The sequence below is a fragment of the Lampris incognitus genome, chromosome 11 (genome assembly GCF_029633865.1).
Source record: "Lampris incognitus isolate fLamInc1 chromosome 11, fLamInc1.hap2, whole genome shotgun sequence".
In the NCBI taxonomy this organism is placed as follows: domain Eukaryota; kingdom Metazoa; phylum Chordata; class Actinopteri; order Lampriformes; family Lampridae; genus Lampris; species Lampris incognitus.
Genome location: NC_079221.1, coordinates 27,958,547 through 27,974,997, shown reverse-complemented (window position 1 = coordinate 27,974,997; position 16,451 = coordinate 27,958,547). Strand labels below are relative to the sequence as shown.

The following is a 16,451-nucleotide window of genomic DNA, read 5'->3' as shown; positions in this document are numbered from 1 at the left end:
TAGGAATCGAGGTGGTGCTGGTGCTGAATGGAGGTGGTGCCATTCCTAATAAATTTTTTGTTCAAACTTCAGAATAGACAATTTATTAGAATAAAACCTAGTATATGTCATTTTTTGAAAAATAACAGCCAAACGTCTGCATTATTATCAACGAGAGGTTTAAGCAGAGATAGTCAAAACACAACCATTTGGGATAGTTTATATCATAGCCATTTCACTCACTTGCAGCATGTGTTGGACTAAGCTATCATTACAGATGTCATTTATTTGTCATAATGCCCATCTGTCAGTCTAAACATTGAACATGCAAGTCTAGTCATCTCTTATCTATCCATTCATTTGTTCGCTCAGCTAACCACAGTAGTTGTGCAGCTATATCATTTTTGTTCTTGGGTTTTTTTCTCCAGACAGTATCTCACAAATGTTGCTTAACATTCTTCTAGAGAGACTGCTCTGCCGAAACCAGAGAAAATTGTCAAGGAGTCCCAACCAGACGGGAGTGAAAAAGATGGCACTGAAACAGATGGCAAACACACCCCTCCTGATCCCCCTCTACCTACTCCCCCTCCTGTTGCCCCTTCTGCTACCCCTCCCACTGCCTCTCTTGCGTCCCCTCTTGTTGCCCCTGCTGCTGACTGTCCTGCTTCTTCTTCACTCCCCATCCCATCTGTCTTTGACTCCAACCTTCTCTCTGCTCCAGAGTCGGCCCACTGCGCTCACCTGTCTACTGAGAAGGTGAGGAACCACACACACACACAACAGGCAAATTTCTTATTCATAAGGATTTTTAGAGTACCAACAGAACTTCTGGATGGTGGTGAGTAATCCGCTAGAGTAGATGGTAAAATAGACTACTAGCCACAGGCAAAAACATTATACTCAGCAGTGCAGGGATGAAGACATCAATACTCCCATTAGGATGGTTATGGAAGATGGCAGAGTTGAGGAGAGACAGCAGATAAGAGCTAAGGCGAGAGTCCGTTCAAGTTTATTTGTACATCCCTAAATCACAGTTAAAGTCTCTGTTGGCCTTTACATTCACACAGTGAAAAACAGCTTTACAGCAAAATGACAGTGGATGTCACTCTTCCTTAGACCCTCGGTTTGGATGAAAAACACTTACTGAAAGCGGTTCATACCGACATGTAGTGATAATTAAACAAGGCTAAAGAAAAGTGGTAGAGTGGTCGAAGAGGATTTTATCCCTGAAATATAGAAGGATATTAGGAGGTTTAGAGGTGAAGAATATAGTTGGTGTGCAGAAAAAAAGAATTCTGCACACCAACTACACTCACTGGCCACTTTATTAGGTACACCTTGCTAGTACCGGGTTGGACCCCCTTTTGCCTTCAGAACTGCCTTAATCCTTCGTGGCATAGATTCAACAAGGTACTGGAAACATTCCTCAGAGAGTTTGGTCCATATTGACATGATAGCATCACGCAGTTGCTGCAGATTTGTCGGCTGCACATCCATGATGCGAATCTCCTGGTCCACCACATCCCAAAGGTGCTCTATTGGATTGAGATCTGGTGACTGTGGAGGCCATTTGAGTACAGTGAACTCATTGTCATGTTCAAGAAACCAGTCTGAGATGATTCGAGCTTTATGACATGGCGCGTTATCCTGCTGGAAGTAGCCATCAGAAGATGGGAACACTGTGGTCATAAAGGGATGGACATGGTCAGCAACAATACTCAGGTAGGCTGTGGCGTTGACACGATGCTCAATTGGTACTAAGGGGCCCAAAGTGTGCCAAGAAAATATCCCCCACACCATTACACCACCACCACCAGCCTGAACCGTTGATACAAGGCAGGATGGATCCATGCTTTCATGTTGTTGATGCCAAATTCTGACCCTACCATCCGAATGTCACAGCAGAAATCGAGACTCATCAGACCAGGCAATGTTTTTCCAATCTTCTATTGTCCAATTTTGGTGAGCCTGTGCGAATTGTAGCCTCCGTTTCCTGTTCTTAGCTGACAGGAGTGGCACCCGGTGTGGTCTTCTGCTGCTGTAGCCCATCGGCCTCAAGGTTCGACGTGTTGTGCGTTCAGAGATGCTCTTCTGCATACCTCGGTTGTAATGAGTGGTTATTTGAGTTACTGTTGCCTTTCTATCAGCTCGAACCAGTCTGGCCATTCTCCTTTGACCTCTGACATCAACAAGGCATTTTCGCCCACAGAACTGCCGCTCACTGGATATTTTCTCTTTTTCGGACCATTCTCTGTAAACCCTAGAGATGGTTGTGCGTGAAAATCCCAGTAGATCAGCAGTTTCTGAAATACTCAGACCAGCCCGTCTGGCACCAACAACCCTGCCATGTTCAAAGTCACTTAAATCACCTTTCTTCCCCATTCTGATGCTCAGTTTGAACTGCAGCAGATCGTCTTGACCATGTCCACATGCCTAAATGCATTGAGTTGCTGCCATGTGATTGGCTGATTAGAAATTTGCGTTAACGAGCAGTTGGACAGGTGTGCCTAATAAAGTGGCCGGTGAGTGTATATTCTTGGATGTCATGACAGCGGAGTCATTGCCCATCTTTCGGCGCAGGTTGGAAACTCACCTCTTGAAGAACTACTACCCTGTTACTTGCTCTTAGCACTTATTGTATTCACTCATTTAAAAAGATTAAATTCTTTCTTGCACTTTTACTTTAGCACAGGTTTTGCTCTTCGATGCTTGTTTAGAGAGAAGATGCACTTATGACCTCTGATGACTAGTAGTTCTGATTTCCTACGTTAAATGTACTACTTGTAAGTCGCTTTGGATAAAAGCGTCGGCTAAATTACTAATGTAATGTAAAATGGTTTGGGGCTAGATAGGGAGTTTAGGTTCCAATTTATCAGAATGAGTTTTCATACAAGAGCAGGTAACATCAGGGTATGGATATGAGACATGAAATATTCCTATAAATGTGTTTTTGTAGAATTGCCACTCAGTAGGTAACAACATCAGAGCAGGCATGGGAAACTACTGTGACTGCTACAGAAAACTGAAATATCTCATCTGTTTCAGTTCAGCTTTCATTTTATCCATTGGTCTGTCTCTACCTGTATCATCTCACTTGCTCACTCACGCGCACACACACACACAAGCAGGTGAGGACTCAATTTTACCCTCCCCCGGCGCTTCCCTGCCATGGTCTGCAGCAGATGACCATCACTGCCATTGGAGATGACAGCCTCATTTACGCCAGGACGCATTATGCAGGTGCTGTAACTCACTCAAGGTCATATTGACATTCATTTTCTGAATATTCTGATTTCAGTATAAGGAAATATTATAATTGGTTGTATCAGGAATGTACACTTGGTATAGCGGTTTTCTAAAACCGAATTACAATGTAAAAAGGGTCATTTGTAGACACCACACCTTTTTCGTTACTTGCACAATGTTTGTTTTTTTTTTTGCTTAGCGGGATGCAAATGAAATGCTTAAGCAATAAATAAAATTTAGCTTGATTGATTGAATTATAGGATTTACTGAGATTTTTTAAAATGAAAGATTCCCTTTGGGCTTGAAAAAAATTTTCTGCACACCATAATCCATTGTTTTGGGAGCTGTCTGAAGCACCCGTCCCCTTTTTATGATTTCAGCTCTTAAAATTATGTTTATTTATCTATCCGTCCAACTCTGCATGTAATGGAGTATTTGAGGGAGACCTGAACATGTTTAAAGAATGACGGATAGATTGACAGATCATCTATTTTCACCCATTTCATGGCAGCATTGAAAAACACCCTACCTCCATACAGAAATGGGTTATTTCTTTGCCTTGTCAGCGAGGAAAAGTTGCTCATGTCACAGTCAAAGTTGTAGTGGACCCCATAAACTTAAGTTTATCCAAAGTTTAATGGTGAAGAAAAATTTACCCACAAATCGTTCACAAATCAAGTGAGCACCGTATAATTTTCTGTCATGTTAAATTTCTGTATTTGTTAAAAATGTACCTACAAACCAATCCCTCCCTTGTTTGCATCATGAAAATTGAATCCCTTTCATCTGGGTAAATTAGTAAATGAAAGAATATCTTAAAAAAAACTGAATGAGTAAATGCTTGCTACATCAGGATGTCAACTGGAGCAGCTGAAACAGCAAATCAACTACGACATGAAGACCTTCCTCAGACAGAAGCACTACACCTGGAAGTCTGTCCAAGGCTGTGCTGTCAATGGAACTGATATGCTGTGGCACCGCGGGCAGGTGCTGGAGGTCCATGGAGAACAGATCAAGGTCAGGAACTAGTGCACAGTCTCAAACACCCACATAAACACCCAAGTGTAGCAACGCTTATTATGATTCCTCTGAGCTGCAGTGGCTCAGGAGGTACAGCAGGTGCTCAGCAATTGGAAAGTTGCTGGTTTGATCATGGCTCCTCTCACCTCATGTCAAAGTGTCCTTGAGCAAGACACTGAACCCCTTACTGTCCTGACGAGCAGTTTTGGTGTCTTGCGTGGCAGTCTCTGCCATCTGTATGTGTGGATGGGCATTACTGTTTGGAACTTATTCGAAAAAGGTTGAAAAAAGCTGTGTCGAAATGTAAAAATACTGTTTCTTTACTTGTCAAAAGACGTCTTGAAACATTCAAGATTTTCAAGACAACGTTTGTTCTGACCCTGGTGTCTCTTTCAGGAGTTTTAAGCCCAAAGAGCTACAAATTTATCTGGGGAAAAAAAATCTGTCAAGGATATTTAAATGACAAATTTCACAAGTGATTTACAGGGGGGGGACAAATACAGATAAAAACATGATTAATTACCAAGGATCCATAAGCACTGCAAGATCAAGATACAGAGCTTGTGTGTGTGCGTGTGCGTGCGTGCCTACATATTTTAGTCAGGTTATCCACGGAGTCTAAAAAAGTCTAAAATCACAACATCTCAATTTTAGGCCTTAGATTGTGTTAAATTGTCTATTTTAAGTCTTAAATACGATTTTGACAGGTCTTCAATAAAAATTGACTAACGTTACTTTTATAAAGTTACAGAGTTCAGTCTCACTTTTATTTTAAGAAATGTTTTGATCATGCTGTAACAAAACTACAAAATGGAATGAGCATGGAATCAATAATCACTAACGTTAACTGCAGCCCGGTCCAGAATTTATCGGAGCACAGCACACCCAGCGTGAGGGCTTAGCTGGCCAGGCAGGTAGTTGAAGTTGGCAGAGACAACGGACAAAGCAAAGTGAGTGTGAAACAACGGCCTTAGCGAGCGTGTACTTATAAAAACAAAACCCAATGTTACTTGCATACAATGGGTAAGTGCAAGTTTAATTATAGATGGTTAGAGAACAGTGAATTCAGTGCGTGGATGAAGCCTGCTGAAAACCAATTTCAAGCCCGCTGCAACTTATGTAAAATAACTTTGCAACTTGGGACGTTGGGTATAAAATCATTACAATCGCATGCAAAGTCAGAGAAACGCAAAGCGGCCATTAAAGCGCAGCAGCAAACGCCCACTATCAACCAATATTGTCGTACATGAGGAGTGGTAACTTCAAAATCCGACCCCAACACGACGCATTCTGCAACTCCTCCAGTTAGCGACCTTCATACAGCATTTGGATCTACACCAACATTGAAAGCGGAGGTGCTATGGATATTACACACGGTGACTAAACATCAGTCATATAACAGCAACGATGTTATCGGTGAGCTGTTTACAACCATGTCCCCTGACTCTGACATCGCTAAAACCTTTACATGTGGAAAGGACAAGACGGCGTTCATCACGCGATTTGGATTGGCAGACTTCATTAAGAGAGACCTTATCTCCAGAGTTAAGGGCCCATTCGTGCTGATGTTTGACAAAAGTCTAAATCAAACCAGCAAAACCAAGCAGTTGGACCTGCATGTACAGTTCTGGGAAGGTGAGCAGGTACAGTCGAGGTACCTGGGATCACAATTTATGGGACATTCTACCTCCCAGGACATACTGAAACATGTCAAAGTAAGTAAATGTTTTATTAGCAAGCATTACATAATTTTATTGTCACATCAATTGTTCTTTTTTTTATTAGCAATGCTATGGCAAAGTGTAGTGATTTATCTTGTTGCATGTAGTTCACTTGTTTGTCTAATTTTGTTATTGTTTTAATCATCCCTTAAGTCAGTGGTTCAGAAAAGGGGAATACATTCTTTTCACTATAATTCCATCCATAAAAACAAAACTGTTATCAGATGAGGACAAATTATTATTAAATGGGTTCTGTTTTCTAATTTGTCAGTTTAGGGGTCTAGTAAAGGGCAAAGTTTGAGAACCACTGCCTAAAGTGCAATACTAACTAGATATGAAATTATAAAGAAAAGAGTAAGACTCAGACACTTACTTGAACTTGACCCAGAAAAGTATAAAGGTTCTTTTCTTTTTTATTTATTTATTTATTTATCTATCTATCTTATCAATTCTCAGGAGTGTGTGGACCAATTTAACCTCAGGAACCTGGTGTCAGTCTCAATGGATGGGCCCAACATAAACTTCCAAGTTTTTGGAACTCAACATGCAGGAGGACACAATGGTTGCACACAGACTGGTGTGTGACTTTGTCAGTTTCTATGGAGGGGTTACCAAGGTTCCTCTCACAAAATAACTCTTGACATCAGCAGCATCAGCCAGGTCCAGGTATCATATACACCTAGATCAAGAGAGAAGGAAGCAAGAGTCCGATGCAAAGGCCCAGAAAAGAAAGGCTGCAGAGGATTACCTGGAAGAACTAAAGAAAAAAAGGAAAACCCTCCAAGAAGTTTCTGAAAGTCTGGCTAGAGATGCAGACATGTTTGCAGAACAGACTGAAGGCAAGACTGTAAGACAGATGGCCCAGCTCATAATAAAGTCAAATGCTCTGAGGAGGGGCTGCAAGGAAAAATTAGCTGAGCTCAAGGACATTGTGGAGGAGATTGAGGTCAAGAGAGAGGAGCTCAGATCAACGTAGCCTAGTCCTTGTGTGCGCACACAGACACACACATAGTGTAGGCATTAGTTGTAGAGTTTGTATTAAGAGTTGTTGGTTATGAGTTCAGAATACAAAACCAGCAAGAGTTCATTGTTATCCAGCGTACTACAGGATAAGGTACATTTTTCGCATCATTCTATATGATTTCAAGGAACATGGTTGTAAACAGCCCTTTGTCTTCATTTGTAAAATTACACTTGAGCTCTATATAGTCATTAATGAATATATTTTGCAAGTAATTCTGGGACTCCTTCATATTTTCATTTATATCCTTCATACTTTTTTTGCCAGTATGGACGTGAAATGGGTCTTAAATTGCATTCATGGTGGCCTTAAAAAAGTCTTAAATTTAACTTATTGTAACCTGCAGATACCCTGTTAGTGCTGGTGCGTGTCCATACATACACTACATGGCCAAAAGTATGTGGACACCCTTTCTAATTAATGGGTTTGGCTATTTCAGCCACATCCATTGCTAATAGGTGCAAGCATACAGCTATGCAATGGGTCATACTGAAGAGCTCAGTAACTTTCAACTGGTCTGTTATAGGATGCTACCTTTCCAACAAGTCAGCTGGTCAAATTTCTTCCCTGCTAGATTTTCCCTGGTCCACTGTAAGTGCTGTTATTATGAAGTGGAAATATATAGGGGCAGCAACAGCTCAGCCATGAAGTGGTAGCCCACACAAGCGCACAGAACGGGACTGCCGAGTGATGAAGCATAAAAATTGTCTGTCCTCGGTTGCAACACTCACTGCTGAGTTCCAAACTGCCTCTGGAAGCAACGTCAGCACAAGAACTGTTCGTCGGAAGCTTCATGAAATGGGTTTCCATGTCTGAGCTGCTGCACACAAGCCTAAGATCACCATGCCCAATACCAATGCATTTTCTGGAGTGGTGTAAGGTAAACTGCCATTGGACTCTGGAGCAGTGGAAACTTGTGTTCTGGAGTGATGAATCACGCATTACTATCTGGCAGTCTGATGGACCAGTCTGGGTTTGGCGGATGCCGGGAGAACACTGTCTGCCCCAAATGCTTTTCCAACAAGCCCCCAGACACACGCTGATACTGACACTGGGCACACACACCCCCCACCCCCTTTGAACACTCTCCGCACTACATGACATACACCTACACACATGAACAAACACACTCACATGCACAAACACAGCACAATATGTCTATCTGCCCTACTATGCCCTCTGTTCATAGACACTATACTTTGCATAAAGCCTGAATTAACCTGTAAATAACTCTTATTCTACAATAACTTCTCATTCTGTAAATATCTTTTTAAATTTCTCATTTAACATTTTGTAAATAGAGTACTTGCCATATTCCCAGTGTTTCCATGTTAATGCACCTTATTTCACCTATTTTTAAAGTATTTGGCAGTAAATATGATTCGGATGGTCTGGGGCTGTTTTTTGTGGTTTGGGCTAGGCCCCTAAATTCCAATGAAAGGAAATCTTAAGACTACTACTACTACTACTACTTTCGGCTGCTCCTGTTAGGGGTCGCCACAGTGGATCATCCGTTTCCATTTCTTCCTGTCCTCTGCATCTTCCTCTCTCACCACATCCATAAACCTCCTCTTTGGCCTTCCTCTTTTCCTCTTCCCCGGCAGCTCTATATTCAGCATCCTTCTCTCAATATACCCAGCATCTCTCTTCCACACTGTCCAAGCCATCTCAATCTTGCCTCTTGCTTTGTCTCCAAACCATCCAACCTGAGCTGTCCCTCTAATATAATCGTTCCTAATCCTGTCCTTCTTTGTCACTCCCAATGAAAATCTTAGCATCGTCAACTCTGCCCCCTCCAGCTCCGCCTCCTGTCATTCATCAGTGCCGCTGTCTCCAAACCATATAACATAGCTGGTCTCACAAGCATCTTGTAAACCTTCCCTTTAATTCTTGCTGGCACCCTTCTGTCGCAAATCACTCCTGACACTCTCCACCCTGCCTGCACTCTCTTCTTCACTCCCCATTACTTTGGACAGTTGACCCCAAGTATTTAAACTCATACGCCTTCGTCACCTCTACTCCTTGCATCCTCACCATTCCACTGTCCTCCCTCTCATTCATGCATAGGTATTCCGTCTTGCTCCTACTGACTTTCATTCCTCTTCTCTCCAGTGCATACCTCCTCCTCGCCAGGCTCTCCTTGACCTGCACCCTACACTCGCTACAGATCACAATGTCATGTGCAAACATCATAGTCCATGGAGACTCCTGCCTGATCTCATCTGTGAACCTGGCCATCACCATTGCAAAGAAGAAAGGGCTCAGAGCCGATCCTTGATGTAATCCCACCTCCACCTTGAAACCATCTCATTCCAACCACAATCATTCCAACTACAGCATACAAGACTTTTTTTCTTTTTGATTTTTCACCCCCTTTTTCCGCTCCCCAATTGCACCCAGCCAATCACCCCACTCTTCCGAGCCGTCCCGGTCGCTGCTCCACCCCCGCTGCTGATCTGGGGAGCGCTACAGATTACCACATGCCTCCTCCAATATATGTGGAGTTGCAAGCCGCTTCTTTTCACCTGACAGTGAGGGGTTTTGCCAGTGGGACGTAGCACATGGGAGGATCACGCTATTTCCCCCAGCCCCCCCCCCCTCAAACAGGCAACCCAACCGACCAGAGGAGGCACTAGTGCAGCGACCAGGACACATACCCACATCCTGCTTCCCACCTGCAAACACGGCCAATTTTGTCTTTAGGGATGCCTGACCAAGCCGGAGGTAACACTGAGATTTGAACCGGCGATCCCCATGTTGATAGGCAATGGAATAGACCGCCACACCAGCCAGACGCCTGCACACAATGACATTTTAGAGAATTATATGCTTCTGTATTTGTGGCAACAGTTTGGGGAAGACCGTTTTCTGTTTCAGCATGACAATGCATGCCCCATGCACAAAGCGAGATCCATAAAGACATGGTTTGACGAGTTTGGTGTGGAAGAACTTGACTGGGCTGCACAGAGTCCTGACCTTAATCCATCCAGCACCTTTGGGATGAATTGAGATGCCGGCTGTGAACCATGCCTTTACCCCAACATCAGTGCCCGGCCTCACTAATGCTCTTGTGGCTGAATGGGAGCGAATCCCCGCAGCCTTGTTCCAAAGTGTAGTGGAAAGCCTTCCCAGAAGAGTGAAGGCAATGCCCCCATGCACAGAGCGAGATCCATGAAGACATGGTTTGCTGAGTTTGGTGTGGAGGAACTTGACTGGGCTGCATAGAGCCCTGACCTCAATCCATCCAGCACCTTTGGGATGAATAAGGATGCCGGCTGTGAACCAGGCCTTTTCCCCAACATCAGTGCCAGGCCTCACTAATGCTCTTGTGGCTGAATGGGAGCGAATCCCCGCAGCCATATTCCAAAATGTAGTGAAAAGCCTTCCCAGAAGAGTGGAGGCTGTAATAGCAGCAAAGCGGGGACTAACTCCATATTAATGCCCATGGTTTTGGAACGAGTCGTTCAACAAGCACTTGTGTGGTATTCGGGTTTCCACATAACGTCTAGCCTTTTAGTGTGTGAATACACTATACACCTTGCAGAACAAAGCTTGCCAAAACAAAGACCCAAGGAGTGAAGTGACAGCTATTTTTATGCTGTCAATAATAAAACCATTTTGATTCTGTCAACAGTTGGCAGTGAAAACGTCAGAGAGACAGAGTGTGAAAGCAGTTTTTTTTTTTTTTTTTTAGTTTGAAGTTCAAAAGAGGCATATAATTGTGCTGTCCTACAAGTCGAGCTTTTTATAGCAGCAAAGGGGGGACCAACTCCATATGAATAGCCATGGTTTTGGAATGAGGTGTTCATCAAGCACGTATGGATGTGATGTCTGGGTGTACATACTTTTGATCATGTAATGTAAGTTTATATACTCTTTATTAGTCAACATTTAATTAATGTAATTGGCCTTAACTCAAACTTTTGAGGGACTGTTTTAAAATGGGGGTTATGGATTAGGTTATATTGTGGTGTAGGTTAAGGTCAGAATTAGATTGAATGTTAGTCAGTAATCCTTTGTGTGTTGTTAGGTATTTTATGTGGACTATGGCCTAGTAGAGAACATTCCTGTGGCCCATGCGTACCCCATGCTGCTATATGAGGACGTGCCACAACTCTGTATACCCTGCAAGCTACAAGGAGTCATTCTAGTAAGTGAGAGTGTGTGCATGTGATTGCTTTGTAAAACCTCACAAGACATATAGCTGCATACTTAGATTTTTCCTATGGAGAATGCACCTGTGAGGATGTCACAGATACATTTTATAAGTATAAGTATGGCTGTAGAGAAATGGTTAGATATCAATCTTATGTCTGTCATCACATCTCTCTCTCTCTTTTGCTCTCGCTCTCTATCTCGGTGGGCAATGTGTGGCAGCAAGATGCAGTGGATCTGCTCAGAGAACTACTGCTTACCCGCTCTGTGGATGTGGAGGTCTTGGTAAGGCTTAAGTAGAAACTTTACAACAATATTGTATTGATGCATGCTAGATATTCCAGGTAAGAAAATCAGAGAAGGTTGAATCAGTTCATCTGATACAACTTTTATTGACAGATACGTTTCATCACTCAACTAAGTGACATCTTCAGTCTAAACTGTCTGCAGGAATCCCAACTCCTTATAAACAATACAGTTGCATAACGACCGAAACCAATGACCAGTTTCATATGCAAATATGGGTGTGACCATCACCTAGAGTTTCAATGGCCATGTGTACTATTCACAGGATTATGGAATGTTTGCAATCACACCATTGTAACATGGTGACAGATGCATAACGACCGAAACCAACGGCCAGTTTCATGTGCAGTTCTGGGTGCGACCAACCAGCCTTTCAATGGCCATGGTCAAACAGGCCATCTATGTTAAGAGGGAACAACCATCCCTGAACCGGGGGGGGGCAGCTTAGAGTACAGCTGTCACCGTCTTACAGTGCTGTGATTGCAAATATTTACAAATCCTCTGTGAAACTCTAGTTAATGGTCACACCCATATTTGCAGATGAAGCTGGTCGTTGGTTTTGGTCATGCATCTGTTGCCATCTTGCAATGCTGTGAATGCAAACATTCTCTAATCCTCTATGAGTAGTGCACATGGCCACTGAAACTCTGGTTGGTATTCGCGCCCATACAGTGCATCCGGAAAGTATTCACACCCCTTCACTTTCCCCACATTTTGTTATGTTACAGCCTTATTCCAAAATGGATTAAATTCCTTTTTTTTCTCTCATCAATCTACACACAATACCCCATAATGACAAAGTGAAAAAGGTTTTGTAGAAATTTTTGCAAATTTATTAAAAATAAAAAAACAGAAATATTGCATGTACATAAGTATTCACACCCTTTGCTATGACGCTCAAAATTGAGCTCAGGTTCATCCTGTTTCCACTGATCATCCTTGAGATGTTTCTACATCTTGATGGGACTCCACCTGTAGTAAATTCAACTGATTGGACATGATTTGGAAAGGCACACACCTGTCTATATAAGGTCCCACTGTTGACAGTGCATGTCAAAGCAGAAACCAAGCCATGAAGTCAAAGGAATTGTCTGTGGACCTCCGAGACGATATTGTATCGAGGCACAGATCTGGGGAAGGGTACAAAAAAATGTCTACAGCTTTGAAGGTCCCGAAGAGCACAGTGGTCGCCATCATTCATAAACGGAAGAAGTTTGGATCCACCAGGACACTTCCTAGAGCTGGCTGCCCAGCCAAACTGAGCAATCGGGGGAGAAGGGCCTTGGTCAGGGAGGTGACCAAGAACCCGATGGTCACTCTGACAGAGCTCCAGCATTCCTCTATGGAGATGGGACAACCTTCCAGAAGGACAACTATCTCTGTAGCACTCCACCAATCAGGCCTTTATGGTAGAGTGGCCAGACGGAAGCCTATGCTCAGTAAAAGGCACATGACCGCCTGCTTGGAGTTTGCCAGAAAGCACCTAAAGGACTCTCAGACCATGAGAAACAAGATTCTCTGGTCTGATGAAACCAAGATTGAACTCTTTGGCCTGAATGCCAAACGTCACGTCTGGAGGAAACCAGGCACCTCTCATCACCTTACTAATACCATCCCTACAGTGAAGCATGGTGGTGGCAGCATCATGCTGTGGGGATGTTTTTCAGCGGCAGGAACTGGTAGACTAGTCAGGATCGAGGGAAAGATGAATGGAGCAAAGTACAGAGAGATCCTTGATGAAAACCTGCTCCAGAGCGCTCAGGACCTCAGACTGAGGCGAAGGTTTACCTTTCAACACGACAACGACCCTAAGCACACAGCCAAGACAACGAAGGAGTGGCTTCAGGACAAGTCTGTGAATGTCCTTGAGTGGCCCAGCCAGAGCCCAGACTTGAACCCCATTGAACATCTCTGGAAAGACCTGAAAATAGCTGTGCAGCGACGCTCCCCATCTAACCTTACAGAGCTCGAAAGGATGTGCAGAGAAGAACGGGTAGGTGTGCCAAGCTTGTAGCTTCATACCCAAGAAGACTTGAGGCTGTAATCGCTGCCAAGGGTGCCTCAACCAAGTACTGAGTAAAGGGTGTGAATACTTATGTACATGCAATATTTCAGTTTTTTATTTTTAATAAATTTGCAAAAATTTCTACAAAACTTTTTTCGCTTTGTCGTTATGGGGTATTGTATGCAGATGGATAAGAAAAAAAATGAATTTAATCCATTTTAGAATAAGGTTGTAACATAACAAAATGTGGGGAAAGTGAAGGGGTGTGAATATTTTCCGGATGCATTGTATTTGCACATGAAACTAGTTGTTGGTTTCAGTCGTTATGCATCAGTTTAGACTGAAGATGTCACTTAGTTGAGTGATTAAACGTATCTGTCAATAAAAGTTGTATCCAGGTGAACTGATTCAACCTTCTTTGATTTACAACAATTTTGACCACAGATCATGGGGGCTTGCAGGTTCTTAAAGTAACCATACACTTTCGATACTCTACCTGCAACAAATTATTTTAAATTGGGAAATCCCAAGGGCATCTGGGTAGCGTAGTGGTCTATTATGTTGCTTACCAACACGGGGATCGCCAGTTCGCGTCCCCGTGTTACCTCTGGTTTGGTCGGGCGTCCCTACAGACACAATTGGCCATGTGCGGGTGGGAAGCCGGATGTGGCTATGTGTCCTAGTTGCTGCACTGGTGCCTCCTCTGGTCAGTCAGGGTGCTTGTTTGGGGGGGGGGGGCAAAACTCCTCACTGTCAGGTGAAAAGTGGCTGGTGACTCCACATTTATCGCAGGAAACACGTGGTAGTCGGCAGCCCTCCCCGGATTGGCAGAGGGGGTGGAGCAGCAACTGGGACGGCTTGGAAGAGTGGAGTAATTGGCCGGGTACAATTGCAGAGAAAAGGGGGGAAATCCAAAAAAAATTGGACAATGCCCTCTGAGTCTTAAATAATTTTTTATTACGTTTTTTTAGCTTTTATCTTCCAATCATGTTTCGAGAAGTATAAAATGCTCTACTTGATATAATAAATTGTTTGTGTTTTTCCTGCACAATAAGTTCAGTTAACATGTTAAAACCCTTAAAATCACATCTACTCCATCTCCCTCATTAAAAAACATCCGGAATCTATGAATATGCGAATTATTCCCACCCTCAATTTACCCCCCTGCACCCGCGCCTGCTGCTGCTTGGTAAGTGCTATTATAGTAGTAATTCAATTCAACCGTACATGTGCAAACCAGAAACCAATTTCGAAGATGATGAGAAAATTGGGACAGGGTCGCATACAAGCAGATGTATCAGAATGGTAATGTGTTTAATGTATTGCTCTCCACAACGTTAGAAACGCAACAGTAATAGATAATATGAGCCTTAAGCTTGACTATTTTATCAATCAGCTAATAAACTGGACAACGAAGATTTTGCTTCCTGAACACTTTTGGGTGTATTTTATGGATTTTTGGCTGCTGATCACAAAAATCACCTTAAAATTTTCCTATCACATACCATATTGTTGATATAACCAATTTTTGTAATTTCCCGTCATATTTTAAGTCTACTAGTATATTGCCCACAAAGCAAGTTGTTTTGGTCAGTCCAATCATGCCTGGGTATGCACTCAGTGTAGGTGCTATGCAAAAGTCAATATGCTGGTGTGACAAAGTGGGTGATAACACAACCATTTTTCCCATCATAATCTCAGTTGTTACCAGGTGATGGCTTTCCTTGCCACAGTGGTGCAGCCTTAAACTCAGGTGCTGCTGATTGACCCTGGGGAGTATTTAAGCAGTAGGTTTGGAGTTGTTAGGGGATAGGCTGTCAGGATGTAGATGTGTGCATGTGATGTTCATTTAAGTTCTAGTATTATGAGTTGAGTCTTGTTCAATTAAGTTGAGTTAACTGTTAATTTGTTTATTTTGCTTTGTACATTTTTTTTTTCACATGTAGCTACACTCTGTAAATAAATCACTCTGGTTAAATGGAAACAGTTCTGAATCTGCTACCTACATTTTAGCCACTCAGGCCAGGCTTTTTCCTGGGAAAAAACTTCAGTTATTGAGAACCATACAGTAGGATGACATGGTGGCTGGCAGAGCCATACTCCTTGTGCACTTTAGTCTGTGTGGTTTGTTACTGTAACTGACTGGATATCTGCAGCCATACCAACATGTACCCTGGCTCTGCCAAATGACAGAAGCTAAACAGCTTTGGGCTTGGCTAGTACTTGGATGGGAGACCTCCCACGAAAACTGTGTTGCTGCCAGAAGTGGTATTGGTCAGCTAGTAGGGGGCAATCTTACCTCTGGTCCTAATAAAAACAACAAATATCACATCCCAATGCCCTAGTGTAGTGACGGGGACACTATGCTGGAGGAGATGCTGTCCTTCGGATGAGACGTTAAACCGAGGTCCTGACTCACTATGGTCATTCAAGATCCCATGGCGCTTATCGCAAAGAGCAGGGGGTTCCCTGGTGTCCTGGCAAAACTCACAACCTGGCTCTCTCCATCTGGCCACCAAATCATTCCCCCATGTAATCGGCTCAATGATTCCTCCCTCTCCACCTCAAGCTGATGTGTGGTGAGCGTTCTGGTGCAAAATGGCTGCCGTGCATCACTCAGGTGGGTGCTACACATTGGTGTTTGTTGAAGTGAGTTACCCTCTTCAGTGTGAAGCACTTTGGGTGTCTAGAAAAGCGCTATATGAATAATATAATCATCCATTATCCAAACCCCTATCCTGCGCTCAGGGTTACGGCGATGCTGGAGCCTATCCCAGCAGTCATTGGGCGGCAGGCAGGGAGATACCCTGGACAGGCCGCCAGGCCATCACAGGGCTCACACACACATATTTACACCGAGGGACAATTTAGTACGGCTGATTCACCTGACCTACATGTCTTTGGACTGTGGGGAGAAACCGGAGCACCCGGAGGAAACCCACACAGATACGGGGAGAACATTCAAACATAATCATTATTATTGTTATTATTAAATATT

The 16,451-nt window shown here is 43.3% G+C and overlaps 1 protein-coding gene across 1 annotated transcript in view; it reads left to right on the top strand.

The window, feature by feature from the left end:
* rnf17 (ring finger protein 17) overlaps positions 1–16,451 on the top strand; it is a 207,213-nt gene that overhangs the window by 179,120 nt on the left and 11,642 nt on the right. The window contains exons 28-32 of the mRNA XM_056288888.1: positions 444–735; positions 3,108–3,219; positions 4,079–4,242; positions 11,018–11,135; positions 11,345–11,427. Of these exons, the coding sequence (XP_056144863.1) occupies positions 444–735; positions 3,108–3,219; positions 4,079–4,242; positions 11,018–11,135; positions 11,345–11,427 (769 nt within the window). The remainder of the gene's footprint in view (positions 1–443; positions 736–3,107; positions 3,220–4,078; positions 4,243–11,017; positions 11,136–11,344; positions 11,428–16,451) is intronic.